The sequence below is a fragment of the Tamandua tetradactyla genome, chromosome 3 (genome assembly GCF_023851605.1).
Source record: "Tamandua tetradactyla isolate mTamTet1 chromosome 3, mTamTet1.pri, whole genome shotgun sequence".
Lineage (NCBI taxonomy): Eukaryota > Metazoa > Chordata > Mammalia > Pilosa > Myrmecophagidae > Tamandua > Tamandua tetradactyla.
This window is the reverse complement of record NC_135329.1, coordinates 203,874,857-203,898,530: the sequence shown is the minus strand read 5'-3', so window position 1 is coordinate 203,898,530 and position 23,674 is coordinate 203,874,857. Positions and strand designations below refer to the sequence as shown.

The 23,674-nt window shown below is 37.2% G+C and overlaps 1 protein-coding gene and 1 pseudogene across 5 annotated transcripts in view; both read right to left on the bottom strand.

Moving 5' to 3' along the window:
- The window catches only part of DAW1 (dynein assembly factor with WD repeats 1), a 95,225-nt gene that overhangs the window by 39,847 nt on the left and 31,704 nt on the right, over nt 1–23,674 (bottom strand). For 4 of the 5 annotated variants that reach the window (XM_077155341.1, XM_077155344.1, XM_077155345.1 and 1 more), the window contains one exon: nt 22,921–22,993. The exons of the other annotated variant lie outside the window; for it this stretch is intronic. In XM_077155341.1, coding sequence (XP_077011456.1) covers nt 22,921–22,993 — 73 coding nt within the window. The remainder of the gene's footprint in view (nt 1–22,920; nt 22,994–23,674) is intronic. 5 annotated transcript variants of the gene reach the window in all.
- On the bottom strand, nt 13,864–13,964 carry LOC143678519 (U6 spliceosomal RNA; annotated as a pseudogene).

The following is a 23,674-nucleotide window of genomic DNA, read 5'->3' as shown; positions in this document are numbered from 1 at the left end:
TTGTCACAAGAATGAAAGCTGCTTGGATTCTCTAGAATGCATTTTTCAAAAACTGAGTCTTCCCTCTTGGAAAGTGTGTAAAGATTCTAGCTCCCTCATTTAGGAAGGCAAAGCTCATAAGAATATGAGCTCTTTTTCTTTAGTTTTCCTATTTTCTTTTTTAAAAAATTAATATGGGTTAAAAAATGTATGGCAAGATGGCAGTGTAGGGAAGTCTGGAATTTAACTAGTCCTCTAAAGCAACTAGTAAATAGCCAGGAACTGTCTGGAACAACAGTTTGCGGGACATTCGCGATGGGACACACACTGTACACCAATCTGGAATGGGTGGAATGGCCAAGATCACAGCCCACGGTGAAGCGTCTGACGTGCAGAGGCTGGCACCCTCCCTCACTGGCACAGCAGGCTGTGGGAGACACTTCCCAGTGGGAAAAAGAAGTAGGCTCTCCTAGGAGCAAAGGAAGAGAGCTCCACCAAGCCCCAATTGCAGTTCTAAATAACAAATTTGGACTACTGAACACAAGCTCAGAGCACTGTTAAACCCAGAGAAAGCAGGAAAGTAACACTGAGCTCTCTGTATCCCTACAAAGAAAAAAAGGATAACTAAGAAGCAAAAAAAACAGAGGCTTCTGGAGTCAGCCAAGCTCAGAATACTTGAAAAAGGCTATGTCCCTTTATAGACCTGGGTACCAACTCCAGCTCTTAACTGGCAAACCTTGGGAGCTGGGGACTGGTTGAGAAAAAATATTTTATTTGATATGATTTTTCTCTCTCTTATTTTTTAAAAGTATTCTAAGTAGCTCATTAGAGAAAGCCTCAGGCATTTTCACTTGTCAGCTCTGACCCAGGTAAGGATAGTGTTAAGATGACATGTCAAGTGAAAGAGATAATTCCCTAAACGGTGTGTCTTCCCCAAGAAAGGTGGGATGGGACCAAGCTAAAGTGGTGGCCCTCCTTAACATCATTCAGACCCCAGGGGTTAGGAACCAGAAATAGCTTAAACCCACCTTCCACCTCAACCTCTGTGCCAACCATCCCTCTGGAAGGCTGAAAATCAAAGGCTCCACACCACTTTTACAGCAATGGGGAGCTGCAGGCTGACAAGTGCCACCTGATGGGTAGGACAGGAAAAGCACAGAGTCTAGAGGCACCACAGAAAAATCAGACAACCGGCTAGCCTCATCTTCAGGGAAACTTGACACTGATTAAGTGTCTTGAGACCTAAGTGCCAAGTCTGGGAAATCTGATTAGAGTTGATCATATCTGGGGAGAAACTCCTCAATAAAAAGTTCCATATAGGCAGGGAAAGAACCAGAAAACAGAGCTGAAAAGTTCTGAACAATTAAATAGAATCTAAGCTGGTGGTCTAGAATAAGTTGCACTGAATGCCAAAACAACATAGGACAAAGCTAATCAACAAGAAAACCTTAGGCAAAAGAGGGAAAATGGCCTCTAGAATAAACTAATTAAAGAAACTCAGATGCCTGAGACACCAACAAAAAATTATGAGTCATACTAGGAAAAACAAAAATATAGCCTAGTTAAAGGAGTACATTAACACTTCAAATGAGATACAGGAGTTGAAACAGCTAATTAATGTTCAATCAAACATGCTAAATCAAGTCAAAAATCAAATCAATGAGTTGAGGGAAGATATGACAAAAAGTTGACAGATATAAAGAAGACACTGGGCAACCATAAAGAAGAACTCAAAAGTTTAAAAAAACAAATAGCAGAACTGATGGAAATGAAAGGCACAATAGAAGAGGTGAAAAACACAATGGAGACTTACAACTGCAGATCTGAAGAGGAAGAAGAAAGAATCAGTGAACTAGAGGTCAGGACATCTGAAATCCTACACACAAAAGAATAGATAGGGAAAAGAATGGAAAAAATATGAGCAAGGACTGAGGGAATTATATAACAACATAAAGTGCATGAATATATGTGTTATGGGTGTCCCAGAGGGAGAAAAGAAGGAAAAGGGGCCATGCATAAAGAATAATAGAGGAAACTATCACTGAAAATTTCCCATCTCTTATGAAAGACATAAAATTACAGATCTGAGAAGTACACAAATAGATCTACATAGATCTACACCAAGACACTTATGAATAAGACTGTCAAAAGTCAAAGACAAAGAGAGAATTCTGAAAGCAGTAAGAGAAAATCAATCCATCTCATACAAGGGAAGCTCAATCAGACTATGTGTGCATTTCTCAGCAGAAACTGTGGAGGTGAGAAGGCAGTGGTATGATATACTTAAGATTCTGAAAGAGAGAAACTGCCAACTAAGAATTCTATTTCCAACAAAACTGTCCTTCAAAAATGAGGGAGATAGGAAAAGACAGGAGAGAGAGGTATGGAGAAGAATGTAGAAATGGAGACTACCAGTAAAGGTAAAAAGAGAAAGAAATACGCTATAACCTATAAAATCCAAAGGACAAAAATGGTAGAAGAAAGTACTTCCTTTACAATAATAACATAAAATGTTAATGGATTAAATTCCCCAGTCAAAACACAGACTGGCAGAATGAATTAAAAAGGGGACCCATCTATACACTATCTATAAGAAACATGCTTTAAACCCAAGGACAAAGATAAATTGAAAGTGAGAGGTTGGAAAAGATATTTCATGCAAACAACAAAGAGAAGAGTGGGGCTAGATATATTCTATACTAATATCTGAAAGACATTATGTTGAATAATACAATAAATGAACCAGACTTAACAGACATTTACAGAACATTACACCCCACAAAAGCAGGATACCCATTTTTCTCACATGCTCATGGGTCATTCTCCAGGATAGACCACAAGCTGGTCCACAAGGCAGGTCTCAATAAATTTAAAAAGACTGAAATTAAACAAAACACTTGCACAGATCATAACAGAATGAATGTAGACATTAATAACAGGTGGAAGGCCAGAAAATTCACAATTATATGGAAGCTAGACAACACGTTCTTAAATAAGCAGTGGGTCAAGGAAGAAATTACAAGAGAAATCAGTAAATATCTCATGGAAAATGAAGACACAACATATCAAAACTTAAAGAATGCAGTAAAGTTGTGCTGAAAAGAAAATTTATGGCCTTAAATGATTATTAAAAAAGAAGTAGCACAAAAATAAAGAAATTAACTGTACCCTGGAGGAGCTAGAGAAAGAACAGCAAACTAACCCCAAAGCAAACAGAAGGAAAGCAATAACAAAGATTAGAGAAGAAATAAATAAAATTGAGAATATGAAAACAATAGAATCAACAAAACCAGAATTGGTTCTTTGACAAAAATCAAAAAAATTGATGGACCCTTATCTAGACTGACAAAAAAAGAGAGAGAGAGAATGAAAATAAATAAAATCAGAAATGGGAGAGGGGTCAAAGCCACTAGTCCCACAAAAATAAAGGAGATAATGAGAGGATACTATGAGCACCTCTAGAAAATGTCCATGAAATAGACAACTTTCTAGAAAAGCATGAACTAGCAACAATGACTCGAGAAGGAACAGACAACTTCAACAAACTAATCACAAACAAAGAGATTGAATCAGTCATCAAAAACCTTCCAAAAAAGAAAAGTTCAGCACCAGATAGCTTCACATGGGAATTCTATGAAGTATTCAAAAAAAGATTAGTACCAATGCTGTTTAAACTCTTCAAAAAAATTGAAGAGGCAGGAAATTACCTAACTCACTCTATGAAAATAACATTATCCTAATACCAAAGCCAGAAAAAGATACTACAAGAAAAGAAAATTACAGACCAATCTCTTTAATGAATATAGATGATAAATTCCTCAGCAAAATGTTTGCAAATCGAATCCAGCAGCACATTAAAAGAATTATACACCATGACCAACTGGGATTTATTCCAGGAATGCAAGGCTAGTCCAACACAAGAAAATCAATTAATATAACATACCACATCAATAAATCAAAGCAGAAAACCACACAATAATCTTAATTGATGCAAAAAAGGCATTTGAAAAATTCGATATTCCTTCTTGATAAAAACACTTCAAAGGATAGGAATAGAAGGGAATTTCCTCAATATGATGAAAGGAGTATAAAAAAAAGGCACAGCTAATATCATACTCAATGGGGAAAGACTGAAAGTTTGCCCTCTTAGATTAAGAACAAGACAAGGATGTCCACTGTCACCATTGTTATTCCACATTGAATTGGAAGTTCTAGCTAGAACAATTAAACAAGGAAAAGAAATAAAAGGCATCCAAATTCAGAAGAAAGAAGTAAAACTTTCATTGTTTGCAGATGGCATGATACTATATATTCAAAATCCAAAAAAAAAAGTAAAGCAAAGCTAATAGAGCTAATAAATGAGTATAGCAAAGTGGCAGGGTACTAGATCAATATCCCCAAATCAGTAATGTTTCTATACACTAGTGAGATGGTTTGGTTCCGGTGTTAGCATGGCCGGTGATGATGACCAGTTGTCAGGTCAAGCAAGCACTGGCCTGTCTATTACTGTAAGGACATTTCATGGACTTAAATCATGAGCATGTTGGCTGCAAACATGGCTGATTATATCTGCAGTTGGCTAAGGGGAGTGCCTCTGCAATGAGTGACACTTAATCTAACCACCTAAAGGCTTTTAAAGAGAATTCAGAAGACGTTATCTCTATTTCCACTTCAGCCAGCCAGCCTCTCCTGGGGTATTCATTAAGGACCGTCATTGGAGCTGCCAGCTCATGGCCTACCCTACAAATTTTGGACTCTTGCATCCCCATGATTGCATGAGACACTTTTATAAATCTCATATTTACAGAAGACTCCTGCTGGTTCTGTTTCTCTAGAGGATTCTAACTAATAGAATTAGTAATGAGCATTCCGAGGAGGAAACCAAGAAAAGAATTCAATTTACAAAAGTGATCAAAAGAATAAAATATTTAGGAATAAATTTAACCAAGGCCACAAAAGACCTACACACAGAAAACTACAAGAAATTCCTAAAAGAAATCAAAGAAGACCTAAATAAATTGAAGGACATGCTATGTTCATGGATTATAAGACTAAATATAGTTAAGGTATTGATTCTACCCAAATTGATTTATAGATTCAACAAAATACCAATTAAAATTTCAACTTACTTTTTAGAAATAGAAAAAATAATAGCGAAATTTATTTGGAAGGACAGGGTACCTCAAATAGCTTACAAAAATATTTTGAGAAAGAGAAATGAAGTGGCTATCTCACACTGTCTGACTTTAAAGCATACTACAAAGCTTCAGTGGTCAAAGCAGCATAGTACTGATGTAAAGTTAGAGATACTGACCAATGGAATCATATTGAGAGTTCAGAACGAGAGGTCTCATTTTTATGGACAATCGATCTTTGATGAGGCAGTTAAGCCAACTCAACTGGAACAGAACAGCCCTTTCTATAAGTGGTTTTGGAGAACTGGATATCCATATCCAAAAGAATGAACAAGGACCCATATTTCACACCCTATACAAAAATTAACTCATAATGGATCAAAAACTTAAGCTAAGACCATAAAACTTTAAGAAGAAAAGTAAGGAAATATCTTACAGATCTTGTGATAGAAGATGATTTCTTAAACCTTATACCCAAAGTGCAAGCAATGAAATAAATAAATAAATAAATGGGACCTCCTCAAAATTAAATACTTTTGTGCATCAAAGGACTTTGCCAGGAAAGTAAAAAGGCCACCCATGACTGGGAGAAAGTATTTGGAAACCACATATTAGACAATTAAATATGCAGAATATATAAGGAAATTCTACAACTCAACAACAAAAAGACAAACAACCCAACTGAAAAAGTGGGCAAAAGAATGAACAGACACGTTTCCAAAGAGGAAATACAAATGGCTCAGAAACATATGAAAAGATGCTCAACCTCACTGGCCATTAGGGGAATGCAAATCAAAACTACAATGAGATATCATCTCACACCCACTAAAATGGTCATTACCAAAAAACAAACAAACAAAAAAAACCCAGAAAACTACAAGTGCTGGAGAGAATGTGGAGTAAAAGTTACACTTATTCACCATTGGTGGGAATGTAAAATGGTTCAGCCACTCTGGAAGGCAGTTGGACAGTTCCTCAGGAAGCTAAGTATAGAATTGCCATATGATCCAGTAATCCCATTACAAGGTATGTATTTGGAGAAACTGAAGACAAGGACACAAATGGACATTTGCACACCTATGTTTATAGCAACATTATTCACAATTGCCAAGACATAGGAACAGCCCAAAGTCTATTAATGGATGAGTGGCTAAACAAGCTGTGGTATATATATATATATATATATATGATGGAATATTATGCAGCTGTTAGAGTAAGTCATGAAGAATATAACAACTTGGATGAAACTTGAGGACATTATGCTGAGAGAAATTAGCCAAAAACAAAAGGACAAATACTGTATGGTCTCACTAATATGAACTAACATTAATGAGTGAACTTTGATAGTTAAAGCTGAGAACACAGGTTATCAGTAGATAGAAAGTTGGTAGAGATTGAGTATTTGATGCTGAAGGAGTACAAAATGTTCAAAAGAACTGATTGTAAAGATTCAGAAATGGATAGCACAATACTATCTGATGGGAGCACAATAGTGTAAGTACACTGAACAAGGCTGAGTATGAGTATGGTTGAGAGAGGAGGGCTGGGGGCATGTGTGACATCAGAAGGAAAAAAAGAGGATAAGTGCTTGGACGGTATAACTTAGCAATGCCTGGAGTGAACAATGAGGGTGATTAAACGTACACATGTAAGAATGTCTTTGCATGAGGGAGAACAAATAAATGTCAACATTGCAAGGTGTTGAAAATGGGATGGTGGGGGGGCAATCAATGCAAACTAGGGTCCATAGTTAACAGTAACATTGTAATATGCTTCTGTTGAATGTAACAAAGGCAGTATGCCAAAGCTAAATGTCAGTAAGAGGGGGATATAAGGGAGAGGTACGGGATTCTTTGCAGAACAAATGCAAATGTCCTCATGCAGATTGTGGGTGAAGGCATGGCTATGTGATTATAATGGGAACCACTGAGTTTTACTTAGGTTGGATTGTATAGTTTGTGATTTATAATGAACAGAGATAGAGAGATACAAGCACTGGGGAAAATGTGGAGAGATGTAACTAGACAGTGTTGGTAGGGAAGTAGAATGGTACAGCCCCTCTGGAAGGCAGCGTGGTAGCGCCACCATATGATCCTGCAACCCCGTAATACAGTGTATACTTGGAGGAACTGAAAGTGGAGACAAAGATAGATATTTGCACATTGGTTTTTATGAAGGCAGTGTTCGTGATCTGCAATGGATTGAGGTGGCCTAAGGGTATATCAATTGAGGAAAAGAAGGGAGAACTGTGGTGTATACATAAAATGGACTATTGAGTGGCTATGAAATGCAATTAAGTTGTGAGGTATGCAACAAAGTGAATGAAACTTGAGGACAGTATGTTGAATGAAATAAGCCAGAAACTAAAAAACAAATATTATAATGCTCCACTAATATAGATTAACTATAATATACAAACTCTGAGAATTGAATTTGAGAGCATAGGTTATCAGGTGAAAACCTATTGTAAAGGTTCCTAGATTGTAAGCTCTTAAAGCAATCACATCTATTCTGGAACTGTAACTGTTAACTCTACATTCTGAACTGCTGAGCTCTTTGTATATAACCTGGTCAGTCCGTCAAACTTTGGGTATTTGTGTGACACCTGAGACACAGAGCTAGAGTTCCACAGCCATGAAAACCAGTATTACCCCTGTTAAATACTGTTATTTAGTATAGCAGTATACTGCTATATACTGTAGCAACTGTTAAAAATATTGAAAAAGAGGCTAGACTTCAATTAGAAATATGAGTGAAGCTGATCTGTTTAGGACTAGGGTAAATCAGACTAAACAGCAAAGGATTACACTGACTTTATTTTAAAACATCAACTTCTGTGTGACCAAAGGAAAAGATGTTTATTTGGTGAAAAATTTATATTTTCTGCAGCAAATATAGAATTTAACTTGTATGGTCAGCTTATTGGAACACATAATTACAAGAAACCTTGAATAGGGAGTGAGGTCTTGCTGGTTTATACGGGTTGGTGTGATGCCCCGATACATCCCAGAGTAATCTGGGAAGAAGATTAAAAAGTATTTGCAAAATCCCCTTGAAGAACTAGGGGGAAAATAGCAGAAATATTAAACTTCTCAACCTGGGGAACACTTGATATTCTTGCAGTCACTGGGGACTGCCAATTTGATAGGCCAGGCCCTCGATCTTGGGGCTTACCCTTAAGAAACTTACTTCTGCAGAGAAAAAGCCAAGCGTATTTATGATTATGCCTAAGAGTCACCCCAGAGAACCTCTTTTGTTGCTCAAACATGGTCACTCTCTCCAAGCCAATTCTGCAGGTGAGCTCACCGCTCTCCCCTCTACATGGGGCATGACTCCAAGGGATATAAATCTCCCTGGCAACACAGGACATGAGTCCTAAGGATTAGCCTGGCCCTGGCAACATGGGAGTGAGAAAACCTTCTGGAACAAAAGAGGGTAGAGATATGAAACAAAATAAATTTCAGTGGCTAAGAAATTTCAGACAGAGATCAAGAGATCACTCTGGAGATTCTTCTCATGCTATATATAAATACCCCTTCCCAGTTTTTAGTGCATTGGAGCAGCTAGAAAGAAATAACTAAAACTGCTGAACTTCAATCCAATAGCCTTGATTTTTGAAGGTAATTGAATAACTATAGTGCTTTTAAGATGTGAACGTGTGACTGTGAAAACCTTGTGACTGACACTCCCTTTATCCAGTGTATAGACAGAGAGTAAGAAAAATAAAAGACAAAAATAAATAAATAAATGGGGGGATGATTTACTTTTATTTTTAATTTTTATTCTTATTTTTATTTTTTTGGAGTAATGAAAATGTTCACAAATCTATTGTGAGGATGAATGCACAACTATATGATGATACTGTGAACCACTGACTGTACACTTTGGATGATTACATGGTACGTGAATATATATTTCAATTTAAAAATAAAAAATTAATTATGTATGGAACGTGCCTTGTACCATACTTTTTATTTTACATACATTCTCTCATCTAATCCTCATAACAACAGTCTAAATTAATGCTTGTATCATAATTATTTTAGAGATGAAGATACCACGGTTCAGAAAAATAAGCTTAACTTAAAAAGCTTAACTCAGTGCCTAAGCATTCAGTGATTTATAGTTATTATTAATATTTCTAATGGCTATAATATGATTTAACTGAAAGGTAACTACTTTGAAAAAAATGTAGGCATGCAAGTTTTTCTCCCAGGTTTTCAAATGACCTATAGAAATGCTAATAAATTTTCCTCTTCCAGAATAATATTAGTTCAAGGATATTAATGTCTATACAGCACAAAGCACTTACAAAATTATTGGACTGTACAATATAAAGTGTTTTAAGTATAATTAGAATATATGTTACAAGTATAATTATAATATTTTTTCATCAATTGTAACAAAGTTACCACATTAATGCAAAGTGTTAATAATGGGAGGGTTATCTGGAACTCTATTTTCTGCATTTCTTTTTATATAAAGCTATAAATCCTCCAATAAAAATTATTTTAAAAACGTAAAAAAAAAGCGAGTCCTTGCCCAAGGGTCACAGAGTCAGTCAGTAAACACCAGGATTTTGAAAAGAGAAAAATTTTATTTAGCAAATATTAGCCTTGGGAAGACAGGAAGGAAATCCTCAAGTCTCCAGAACTCCAGAATGTCTTAAAGCATTCAAACAAAGACAGGCAGGCTTCCGATAACAAGCAAGGTGGTTTGAGATGAGAAGGTCAGAGATAGTCTAATTATGTGTAGGGTGATTACATATTTAGGCTACCGTGCATGCACATCAGATGTGCTAACCTTGATTATAACTGGCTTGGTTCAGCAAGACTTGTTAAATAATTTAGGGTTTTAAGTCTGGGCTGACTCATATTAATCAATAAGGTGCTACAAGCAAGGGCACCCAACTTCATGGTTGCAAAATAAGGTAAAGGGATACAGACGGGGCCAGTCATTAATTGTCTTGTTATTGTCCAGTTACAGGGTACAGTTTCAAAACATAGCCCAGCCAAACAAGGCTTCTGGTTTACGGTTCTGTGATCTTTGCTATTATAATTAGGCAAAATATTCTCCTAGGTTAACCTTCTTTTTAATTGTGCATGCCTTGACAGTTAAAGCTAATTAAGGTTGGTCTAGCTGGAGCTGTTAAAAACAAGAACTTATCTATGTCTGAAGTGGGGATTTCAGAGATCAGAAAAAAAGAGAAATGGAAAATTCTGCAACACAGTCAGGGAGGGACATGCTTTTGAAAGTGGGCGGCAGGGGCAGCAGGGAGGGTATGAAAAACAGGTCAGGATCTGTAGCAGATCTTGCAAAACACATCATAAACATATCTTAAAGATGCATGCCCAGGTCCACGCCTCAAGAAAGGACTTCTCTAACTGGCAAGCTTTGCTCTGAAGCTCCTTTTTGGGCTGGCAGAGACTGCATCTTATTTCAGGTCTGCATTTGAAGCACTGGCGCTCCCTTGCCTAATCCTGCTTCATTCCATAGTCTGAAACCCAGTAAACCCTTTGCATACCTCATCCTGTCCCCACATTTGCTTCCCAGACAATCCAACCTGTGATGAGCATCATCTCATCATCATAAACATTCCCTGAGCTCCAGTTTTGTGCAAGGTACTGAGCTAGGTGTTATGAGGAATATCTACAAGGATGAATGAGACAATTTGTTCATTGACGTTTACTGAGAACCTACAACAGGTTAGGCCTTGGGAGTGTCAAAATTATGGTCCCAGCTCTCAAGAAAGACAGTCTATGAGAATGCAAAGATGGGAGTGAATATTTTGAACTGAAATGAATCAGAAAAGGTTTATAATGATGATTTGATCAACTCCAAGAGATGGAAGTGTCAGAATAGTTATACTTTCATAAGACTTAAAAGGATAAGAATGCCTCTTGGGAAGGTTTCCAACAACAGATATTAGTCAAAACAGATTTTATGACAAGATGTAAATTAAGTTGATATTTAATCAGTCTACCCCAACCCTGCAGCATTCCAATTAACTGCTGTTTTTCCAATACAGAAACTTCAGTGTGTCATCTACAATGCATTTTTACATACAGACTGCTTCCAGATTCTCAGGCAGAACTAGAAACAAGATCTACATTTTCTTAATATAAGGTCTGCACCATTCATATGATGGTCTATTTTGTACGTGTTGTTTCTCAAAGTAGACAATAAGAACCATGAGGGCAGGGATACTGCTTACTATCTTTATAGCCTCTTACCTAGAACTTTGCATGTAGGGGCTGCAAATACATCTTTGCTAATTAAATAAATGACTGTCTAGAAAAGAGATGTCTGCATGCCTGCACAGACATACGAATCATAATACGTTCCACTGACAATAACAGCAAAGCTGGACTTAATCCTATGCCTCATCCTTCTTGTAAATAGATCGAACAAGCATTGTTGTAGACATATACTTCTAATAAGGCATAAGAGTTGCTTCTAGGAAACCTTTTTGGTCTCAGATGTGGCCTCTTTAAGCTCAACTCCACAAGGAAAATCATTGCCTTCCCCACTTTGTGGTACAAGCCATTCAGGAGTGAAAATCTCTGTGACAATGTGAGGCATGACTCCAGAGGATGAGTCTGGCTCTGGCACTGTGGGATCAACAGTGCCTTCCTGACAAAAGGGGGGAAAGAAGTGATAAAATAAGATGTCAGTGACCAAGAGAAATCAAATGGAGTCAAAGGCTATTCTGGAGGCTACTATTATGCATGCTTCAGTTAGATGGTGTTAATTGCCATGGTTTGCTAAACCCTAGTTAACATCACTCCTGCTGTCTCTTAAGAATACCCAGTGCTCTGCTTTGGTCAGGTTCATGTGTCATCTTGGCCAGGTGGGTGGTGCCCGTTTGGCAAGTGCTAGCCTGTCTGTTGCTATGAGGACATTTCATAGAATTAAATCATGACCACATCAGCTGTATCCACAGCTGGTTGCATTTGTAATCAGCCGAGGGTCGTCTGCAATGAGTGATGTTTAATCACTTGAAGGCTTTTAAGGAGGATTCAGAGAGCAGAGAACAAGAGAGAAGGCCACAAGTATTTGAGAGAGCAGTGAATGCTGCAGCACCACAAAGCAGAGAGTCCACCAGCCAGCGACTTTTGGAGAAGGAAAATGCCTCCTGGGGAGCTGGAAAGAAAGCCAGTAGATGACACAATGTTTGCCATATGCCCTTCCAGCCAAGAGAGAAACCCTGTGTTCGCCATGTGCTTTTCCCATTTGAGAGAGAAACCCTGAACTTCACTGGTCTTCTTGAATCAAGGTATCTTTCCCTGGATGCCTTAGATTGGACATTTCTACAGACTTGCTTTAATTGGGACATTTCCATGGCCTAAAAACTGTTAACCTGCAACTTATTAAATTCCCCTTTTTAAAAGCCATTGCATTTCTGGTATATTGCATTCTGGCAGCTAGTAAACTAGAACAGATTTTGGTAGCAGAGGAGTGGGGTGCTGCTGCAGTTTGTAAATACAAACATGTTGGAACGTTTTTTTTAAATGGATAGGGGAAAGTTTTGGATGAGCTGTGAGGAGCTTGACAGAGAAGGCCTGGAATGTTTTGAAGCGACTTGGTAGAAATGTGGGCTCTAAAGCTACCTCTGACCAGGCTCCAGACAGAAATGAGGCATGTGTTATTGCAGACTGGAAGGAAGGCAATCCTTGCTTTGCAGTGTGACTGTGTGATTTGTGAAAACCTAGTCTGATGCTCCTTTTATCTTATGCTATGGATGGATAAATAAAAATATAGATAAAAAATTTTAAAAAAATGGGGGAACAAAGGTTAAAATAAATTTAGTAGATTGAAATACTTAATGACAGGGAGGAGTAAGGGGTATGGCATATATGAGTTTTTTCTTTTCTATTTCCTTCACTGGAGAGATACAAATGTTCTAAAAAATGATCATGGTGATGAATATACAACTATGTGATGATGATATGAGCCACAGATTGTGCACCATGTATAGAAGGTTTATATATCAAGAATGTTTGTTTGTTGTGTACAATAAAAAATATTTTAAAAATTCAATGACATTTTGAGGCCACCATTTATATTTGATTTAAAAAAAACAAATCTTTTGAGTATCTTTTCTGTGCAGGCAGCTGGACTAGAACTTAGACCAGCACCTTCAGAGCCACCTCCTGTCCCCACTTGAAGACAAATGCCCCCCCTTCAACACTGCATCTCTCGAATGGTAGCAGCTCTAGGGTTAAGGAAGCCCCTCTCTTACCAGCAGTGATGCTGTTTGAGCTCATTTTAAAATAAGGAAGCAGCTCATCCACTTTAGATGCGGGATATATGAGAAGCCCCTTTTCTGTTAATCTCTGCTCCACTCTCCCATGATCATAACAAAATAAAAGGACACTCACACTGTAAAACTGGTCATTTCTAAGCCACATCTCTAAAACACATATTGTGTTATTTTTATTCTAGTTTTTTTTAAATTTCCACCCATGGAGAACATCTCATTTATCTGAACTTTGGCTCCCATAGGCATAATCATAAATCTGACTTTTTCTGTCACTTGAAGTAGAATTTAACATAAGATTTCCCAAAGGGAATGAATTCTGGGCTTTCTCCCAGAAGCCCACCAAATTTTAGAGACAGAAATTAGGATACCCCACACCCTTCTGCTCCATGACTCCTAATGAGGAGGAGTTAGCCCCATGGGATTTTTTTTCTCATTTTTTTTTAGTAGAGAAGTTATAGGTTTACAGAAAAAATAGTGCAGAAAAAAGAAAATATGGAATGCTTCACAAATCTATATTTCATCCTTGCATAGGGACCATGCTAATTTTCTGTTTTGTTCCAAGTTTGGTATAGTGCCAAAGTGGGCACTGTGAGATTTTCATTTATTCAAAAAATAGCAGGATGGTAATGGTCTTAAAACTCAATAAACTCAAAACTTACCCAACACCTATTCCTTTACAGGCCTGGGGAAATAATTAACATTTTGTTAACTTATTTGTGGGATGAAAAATAATATTTTGGATCTAGTTTGGAAATCTATTCGCAATAGTGATTGCTGAGTTCGAAACAGTCTAATTTAGAAGTGAACATTTGACATGCAGACACTTCATAAGTTTGCTGTGTTAGAGAAAGAAGAATTGGGTTTTCCACTAGTTTTCAAAAGTTTCCCAGTAAAAAAAGACAGAATACGAATCTTTTCTCAGACCCCAAGAGGGAATCGGCTATGGTTTCCAGTGGAGTTTCTAGTAACTGCATGTGTTCACACTAAGGCAAATTTTGTATAAACTGTGCCCAAATAACAAGCGCAACTTGTATAAACTGTTCTGGCAAACTTATTTTTCAGCAAGTAGTGTCTAATTCTCTACTCCTACCCATGCCTCTGCCTCAGCAGTCACCTGGGACTCCCCACAGTCCAGTCATCTCAACTGTGTCTACGAAGCAGGTGGAAGTTGGGACATTTTCGTATCAAAGAATCACTTTAAGTGAGATGGATGAAAAACTAATAAAAACATAGAGAATTTGGGTTCAAGCTTCTAAGCACGGTGATAAGCCTGTGAATCTTAGCAGAAGGACTTTAAGAAAAAGATATCTTACGACCACCTCTTTGAATGAGCGGAGAATAGGATCAATGGAGTCACATACATCTGTATAATTGAAAACCTCATTATTGGGCCTTTTAGAAGTATTGAATGAAGAAATTCTCAGCCAAAGTGCAGGCTTTGCTGACCCACAATGAATATAGCCCTCAGGGAAAAATTGTAGCTGCTATTTCTGCCTGACAACATAGCAGTTAATGAGAAGCAAATTCTAGATACATCCTTCTACAGAACAATCAATACAAAGCCAATATTATATATTTCATGTGTTTAACACCAATAATAATGGCTTAAAATATGATGTCAGTGGGGGCATATTAATTAACTTTTTATATAATTAAGTCCTGGATCCCTTGGAGTCAATATGCAAATGAATTTGAATACTATACAGATAAATATTTTGATTGGAGTTTCTAGTTTTCTAAGATCCTAAGAAAATTGTGTGGAACTTCCTGGAAGATGGCGGCTTAGTAAGACGCGCGGATCTTAGTTTCTTCTCCAGGACACCTACTAGGGGAGTAGAAACGATACAGAAAGCGCCCAAAGCCACAACAGAGATAAAAAAGACAGCGTACCCCATCCTGGAACGGCTGGCTGGCTGAGAGAAGCAGCTCGGGTGAGATCGCCGAGGCGCGCGGGCCTTACCGGGCGGGGTGGCAAGCGGCCGGAGTTACTCCCTTCCCCCTTCCCGGGCCGGCTGGGAGAATTGGAGAGGTGGTCCCCTGAAACCAAGGCGACTGGCGCCCACACCACGCGCAGCCCCCGGACCAACTGAGAGAATTGGATCGGAAACCCCCAGGCCGCGGAGAACGGTGACCCCGTGACTCCCGGGGAACGTGCACTCTCTCGGGTGGGCCACTGCCGCTGGCGCCCTCCCGCCACGCTTGTTGCCCAGGGCCGACTAGGAAATTCGGACGGGCTCTTTCCCTGGCTGCGGCGACCAGCAACCCTCCCTGCGTTCGGACCAAGGGCCGGCTCAAGCCGCTTCGGCTAGCAAACCCCCAGGACGGCGAGAGTTTTCCAAAGTTTAAGGTCCCACAGCACCTTTTACTGGTGGGACCCGCAGACAAACGGGTGCCACGAGCGCCACCTACTGGGCAGGATAAGAAAAACAGAACCCAGAGATTTCACAGAAAAATATTACAACCTTGCTGGGTCCAACACCAAGAGAAATCTGAATAAATGCCCAGACGCCAGCAGCAGAAGATAACTGTCCACGCTCAAAAGATTGAGAATATGGCTCAGTCAAAGGAACAAACCAATAGCTCAAATGAGACACAAGAGCTGAGACAACTAATGCTGAATATACGAACAGAAATGGAAAACCTCTTCAAAAATGAAATCGATAAATTGAGGGAGGACATGAAGAGGACATGGGCTGAACATAAAGAAGAAATAGAAAAACTGAAAAAACAAACCGCAGAACTTATGGAAGTGAAGGATAAAGTAGCAAACATAGAAAAAATAATGGATAGCTACAATGATAGATTTAAAGAGACAGAAGATAGAATTAGTGATTTGGAGGATGGAACATCTGAATTCCAAAAAGAAACAGAAACTATAGGGAAAAGAATGGAAATATTTGAACAGGGTATCAGGGAACTCAAGGACAATATGAACCGCACAAATATACGTGTTGTGGGTGTCCCAGAAGGAGAAGAGAAGGGAAAAGGAGGAGAAAAACTAATGGAAGAAATTATCACTGAAAATTTCCCAACTCTTATGAAAGACCTAAAATTACAGATCCAAGAAGTGCAGCGCACCCCAAAGAGATTAGACACAAATAGGCGTTCTCCAAGACACTTACTAGTTAGAATGTCAGAGGTCAAAGAGAAAGAGAAGATCTTGAAAGCAGCAAGAGAAAAACAATCCATTACATACAAGGGAAACCCAATAAGACTTTGTGTAGATTTCTCAGCAGAAACCATGGAAGCTAGAAGACAGTGGGATGATATATTTAAAATACTAAAAGAGAAAAACTGTCAACCAAGACTCCTATATCCAGCAAAATTATCCTTCAAAAATGAGGGAGAAATTAAAACATTCTCAGACAAAAAGTCACTGAAAGAATTTGTGACCAAGAGACCAGCTCTGCAAGAAATACTAAAGGGAGCACTAGAGTCAGATACAAAAAGACAGAAGAGAGAGATATGGAAAAGAGTGTAGAAAGAAGGAAAATCAGATATGATGTATATAATACAAAAGGCAAAATGTTAGAGGAAAATATTATCCAAACAGTAATAACACTGAATGTCAATGGACTGAATTCCCCAATCAAAAGACATAGATTGGCAGAATGGATTAAAAAACAGGATCCTTCTATATGCTGTCTACAGGAAACACATCTTAGACCCAAAGATAAACATAGGTTGAAAGTGAAAGGTTGGGAAAAGATATTTCATGCAAATAACAACCAGAAAAGAGCAGGAGTGGCTATACTAATATCCAACAAATTAGACTTCAAATGTAAAACAGTTAAAAGAGACAAAGAAGGACACTATATACTAATAAAAGGAACAATTAAACAAGAAGACATAACAATCATAAATATTTACGCACCGAATCAGAATGCCCCAAAATACGTGAGGAATATACTGCAAACACTGAAAAGGGAAATAGACTCATATACCATAATAGTTGGAGACTTCAACTCACCACTCTCATCAAGGGACAGAACATCTAGACAGAGGATCAACAAAGAAATAGAGAATCTGAATATTACTATAAATGAACTAGATTTAATAGACATTTATAGGACATTACATCCCACAACAGCAGGATACACCTTTTTCTCAAGTGCTCATGGATCATTCTCAAAGATAGACCATATGCTGGGTCACAAAGCAAGTCTTAACAAATTTAAAAAGATTGAAATCTTACACAACACTTTCTCGGACCATAAAGGAATGATGTTGGAAATCAATAATAGGCAGAGTGCCAGAAAATTCACAAATACGTGGAGGCTCAACAACACACTCCTAAACAACGACTGGGTCAAAGAAGAAATTGCAAGAGAAATTAGTAAATACCTCGAGGCGAATGAAAATGAAAACACAACATATCAAAACTTATGGGACGCAGCAAAGGCAGTGCTAAGAGGGAAATTTATTGCTCTAAATGCCTATATCAGAAAAGAAGAAAAGGCAAAAATTCAGGAATTAACAATCCATTTGGAAGAACTGGAGAAAGAACAGCAAGCTAACCCCAAAGCAAGCAAAAGGAAAGAAATAACAAAGATTAGAGCAGAAATAAATGAAATTGAAAACATGAAAACAATAGAGAAAATCAATAAGACCAGAAGTTGGTTCTATGAGAAAATCAATAAGATTGATGGGCCCTTAGCAAGATTGACAAAAAGAAGAAGAGAGAGGATGCAAATCAATAAGATCAGAAATGGAAGAGGAGACATAACTACTGACCTCACAGAAATAAAGGAGGTAATAACAGGATACTATGAACAACTTTACGCTAATAAATACAACAATTTAGAGGAAATGGACGGGTTCCTGGAAAGACATGAACAACCAACTTTGACTCAAGAAGACATAGATGACCTCAACAAACCAATCACAAGTAAAGAAATTGAATTAGTCATTCAAAAGCTTCCTAAAAAGAAAAGTCCAGGACCAGATGGCTTCACATGTGAATTCTACCAAACGTTCCAGAAAGAATTAGTACCAATTCTCTTCAAACTCTTCAAAAAAATCGAAGTGGAGGGAAAACTACCTAATTCATTCTATGAAGCCAACATCACCCTCATACCAAAACCAGGCAAAGATATTACAAAAAAAGAAAACTACAGACCAATCTCTCTAATGAATACAGATGCAAAAATCCTCAATAAAATTCTAGCAAATCGTATCCAACAACACATTAAAAGAATTATACATCATGACCAAGTAGGATTCATCCCAGGTATGCAAGGATGGCTCAACATAAGAAAATCAATTAATGTAATACACCATATCAACAAATCAAAGCAGAAAAATCACATGATCATCTCAATTGATGCAGAGAAGGCATTCGACAAGATTCAACATCCTTTCCTGTTGAAAACACTTCAAAAGATAGGAATACAAGGGAACTTCCTTAAAATGATAGAGGGAATATATGAAAAACCCACAGCTAATATCATCCTCAATGGGGAAAAATTGAAAACTTTCCCCCTAAGATCAGGAACAAGACAAGGATGTCCACTATCACCACTATTATTCAACATTGTGTTGGAGGTTCTAGCCAGAGCAATTAGACAAGAAAAAGAAATACAAGGCATCAAAATTGGAAAGGAAGAAGTAAAACTATCACTGTTTGCAGACGATATGATACTATACGTCGAAAACCCGGAAAAATCCACAACAAAACTACTAGAGCTAATAAATGAGTACAGCAAAGTAGCAGGTTACAAGATCAACATTCAAAAATCTGTAGCTTTTCTATACACTAGTAATGAACAAGCTGAGGGGGAAATCAAGAAAGGAATCCCATTTACAATTGCAACTAAAAGAATAAAATACCTAGGAATAAATTTAACTAAAGAGACAGAAAACCTATATAAAGAAAACTACAAAAAACTGCTAAAAGAAATCACAGAAGACCTAAATAGATGGAAGGGCATACCGTGTTCATGGATTGGAAGACTAAATATAGTTAAGATGTCAATCCTACCTAAATTGATTTACAGATTCAATGCAATACCAATCAAAATCCCAACAACTTATTTTTCAGAAATAGAAAAACCAATAAGCAAATTTATCTGGAAGGGCAGGGTGCCCCGAATTGCTAAAAACATCTTGAGGAAAAAAAACGAAGCTGGAGGTCTCGCGCTGCCTGACTTTAAGGCATATTATGAAGCCACAGTGGTCAAAACAGCATGGTATTGGCATAAAGATAGATATATCGACCAATGGAATCGAATAGAGTGCTCAGATATAGACCCTCTCATCTATGGACATTTGATCTTTGATAAGGCAGTCAAGCCAACTCACCTGGGACAGAGCAGTCTCTTCAATAAATGGTGCCTAGAGAACTGGATATCCATATGCAAAAGAATGAAAGAAGACCCATCTCTCACACCCTATACAAAAGTTAACTCAAAATGGGTCAAAGATCTAAACATTAGGTCTAAGACCATAAAACAGTTAGAGGAAAATGTTGGGAGATATCTTATGGATCTTACAACTGGAGGCGGTTTTATGGACCTTAAACCTAAAGCAAGAGCACTGAAGAAGGAAATAAATAAATGGGAACTCCTCAAAATTAAACACTTTTGTGCATCAAAGAACTTCATCAAGAAAGTAGAAAGACAGCCTTCACAATGGGAGACAATATTTGGAAATGATATATCAGATAAAGGTCTAGTATCCAGAATTTATAAAGAGATTGTTCATCTCAACAACAAAAAGACAGCCAACCCAATTACAAAATGGGAAAAAGACTTGAACAGACACCTCTCAGAAGAGGAAATACGGATGGCCAAGAGGCACATGAAGAGATGCTCAATGTCCCTGGCCATTAGAGAAATGCAAATCAAAACCACAATGAGATATCATCTCACACCCACCAGAATGGCCATTATCAACAAAACAGAAAATGACAAGTGCTGGAGAGGATGCGGTGAAAGAGGCACACTTATCCACTGTTGGTGGGAATGTCAAAGGGTGCAACCACTGTGGAAGGCAGTTTGGCGGTTCCTCAAAAAGCTGAATATAGAATTGCCATACGACCCAGCAATACCATTGCTGGGAATATACTCAAAGGACTTAAGGGCAAAGACACAAACGGACATTTGCACACCAATGTTTATAGCAGCATTATTTACAATTGCAAAGAGATGGAAACAGCCAAAATCTCCATCAACAGAAGAGTGGCTAAACAAACTGTGGTATATACATACGATGGAATATTATGCAGCTTTAAGACAAGATAAACTTATGAACCATGTAATAACATGGATGGACCTAGAGAATATTATGCTGAGTGAATCCAGCCAAAAACTAAAGGACAAATACTGTATGGTCCCACTGATGTGAACGGACATTCGAGAATAAACTTGAAATATGTCATTGGTAACAGAGTTCAGCAGGAGTTAGAAACAGGGTAAGACAATGGGTAATTGAAGCTGAAGGGATACAGACTGTGCAACAGGACTAGATACAAAAACTCAAAAATGGACAGCACAATAATACCTAATTGTAAAGTAATCATGTTAAAACACTGAATGAAGCTGCATCTGAGCTATAGGTTTTTGTTTTGTTTTGTTTTGATTTTACTATTATTACTTTTATTTTTTTCTCTATATTAACATTCTATATCTTTTTCGGTTATGTTGCTAGTTCTTCTAAACCAATGCAAATGTACTAAGAAATGATGATCATGCATCTATGTGATGATGTTAAGAATTAATGATTGCATGTGTAGAATGGTATGATCTCTAAATGTTGGGTTAATTTCTTTTTTTCCGTTAATTAAAAAAAAAAAAAAAAAGAGAAGGGATAATTGGAGATGAAGGGATACAGACTGTACAACGGGACTGGATATAAAAACTCAGAAATGGACAGCACAATACTACCCAATTGTAATGCAATTATGTTAAAACACTGAATGAAGCTGCATGTGAGGTATAGGTTTTTGTTTTTGTTTTTTTTGTTTTTTTTTCTTTCTATTATTGTTTTAATTCTTATTCTGTTGTCTTTTTATTTCTTTTTCTAAATCGATGCAAATGTACTAAGAAATGATGAATATGCAACTATGTGATGTTATTAAGAATTACTGATTGTACATGTAGATTGGAATGATTTCTAATTGTTTTGTTAATTCTTTTTTTAATTAATAAAAAAAAAATTAAAAAAAATTAAAAAAAAAAGGTGAAAAAAAAAAAGAAAATTGTGTGACAACATTGGATTCTTCTCCTAAAAGTCCCACAGGGACTATTCTGCTACCTTTGTATTTTTTATATAAACTTTTTGTTATTAAAAACTGAACTAAGTTCCACAGCCTATGATGAGCCAGCAGTTCCATTTATAGAGAATTTTGTTTAATAATTAGATTTATTTTATAATTTAATTTAAAGAGTGGATTTCATCAGCAATATTGCATGCAATTTGCTGTACTGGTGACTCATGACTGTTAAAATGAGAATTCCACATGTACTTCTAAGAAAGTTCTAGCATATTGTCCCCCCACCTCACACACCTCCAAAAAAACCCAGCACTGTCTCTGACAACCAGAAAATAGTACTACCTATAACCCAATTGCATTAAAAATTACTTACAGCAAAAGAAGTATGTGCTTATGTGTAAAGTAAAATGTTATAGTATTATACGAGGCTTAAAAAAAAAGTGAAAATTCTCTTTCTCTCTCCATCCCATTGTCTAATGTTAGCAGTTTGCTATGCATCATTTTAGACATTCCTACACATATATAATCTAAGAACACAACATAATTTGTAGAAATAGGATAATTTAAAAAGTCATGATCTACATACTGTTCTGCCAATATATACCCTGAGTCATCACATGTGGGTCCCCCTCAGCCTCTGAATGACCACATTAATGGACAGTGAGTCCTTAATAAAAAAAAATGTAAGTAAATAAAATAAACTTGAAACTCTCAAAGTCATCATAAACAAGGAAAGTTGGATAAACTGTCACAGCCAAGAGGAATCTAATGAAACATGATGACCAAATGTAACATTATCTCCTGGATGGGATCCTGGAACATAGAAAGGACTAAGTAAGACAATACAAGTAAAGCAGGAATGTTAGTTAATAATAATGCATCAGTACTTGGTCATTAAGTGTTACAAAGGCATTATTTTAATGTAAGATACTATTTATAGGGCAGACAGGGTATGGGGTACTTGGGAACACTCTGTACACAGTCTTAAACTTTTCTCTAAATCTGAAATTATTCTTAAAAAAAGTTTGGTTAAAAAAATCAATATCCAGTCAAGCCTGCTGAGGAAGGAGAAAAAGGCATGACTGAATATCCTTTTTCTGCCTCCTCTTCCTTATTCAGAAAGACATTCAAGTATAGCCTGTTCAAACACAAACAGGAAATAATATGCAACTGAAATAAATAAATGAATAGTAAAAATAAATAATATACTATTTTTTTAGGAATATATTGTTTGTGGATTATTCAGCTTACCCACACAGCATCTTGGATCAGTAGTTTTCTAATAAAAGTTTTGTATGTGAAATACATGTTGCATTATGGAGCTAACTTACCTGGGGCTGAGATCAAGCAAGTCTATGGATTTGGTCTTTAGTTCTCCACTTTTTTCATATTCCAACATAATCCCTATAAACAAACATGTTATAAAACACTTATAACAGCAGCCCATGCTAAATAAAATTTGATCTGCTTTGCTGTTTTTTTATTTTTTAATTTTTCATGATAAAAATTTTATAGTGATGTCTGGTTCTGAAACACAATGGTATAGACTCACTTTTTCCTGGCCCTCCCCTTTAAATACAACTAAATATCCTTGAAATTATTCAACAGACAATGATAAAATGATTGAAAGTTTCATAAAAGAGGCAGACTGGCTCAAGTCACAAGACTTAAGGAACGACAATGGGGTGAGTTCTCTGGGTTTTCTTTGTACCTCTAATATACCCTAGTACTGGGGACCAGAGAAGCCTGCAACTCAGAACCATTGAAAGGAATAGACGTATAAATAAATGATAAATAGAAATAAATTGTAAAAAAAAAAAAAAAAAAGCCCTTTGTTCCCCTTGTCAGAGAATCAGGAAAAGGGAAGCCCAGACTAGCAGGGCTCTGACCCTTCTGTATAACTGGACCCCAGTTCACCAGTGGAAGCTCCAGGCCACTCCAGCACCCAGTGGACAACCAGGCACAGCACCAGGAGGTCCTGAGCAGGAGCCCTGGAAGTGTCACAAGAACAAAGCAGACCAGAATAACATTGCAAAGGTTCAGGAAAAAACTGTCATTGGAACAAAGTCAAAAAAAAAAAAAAGG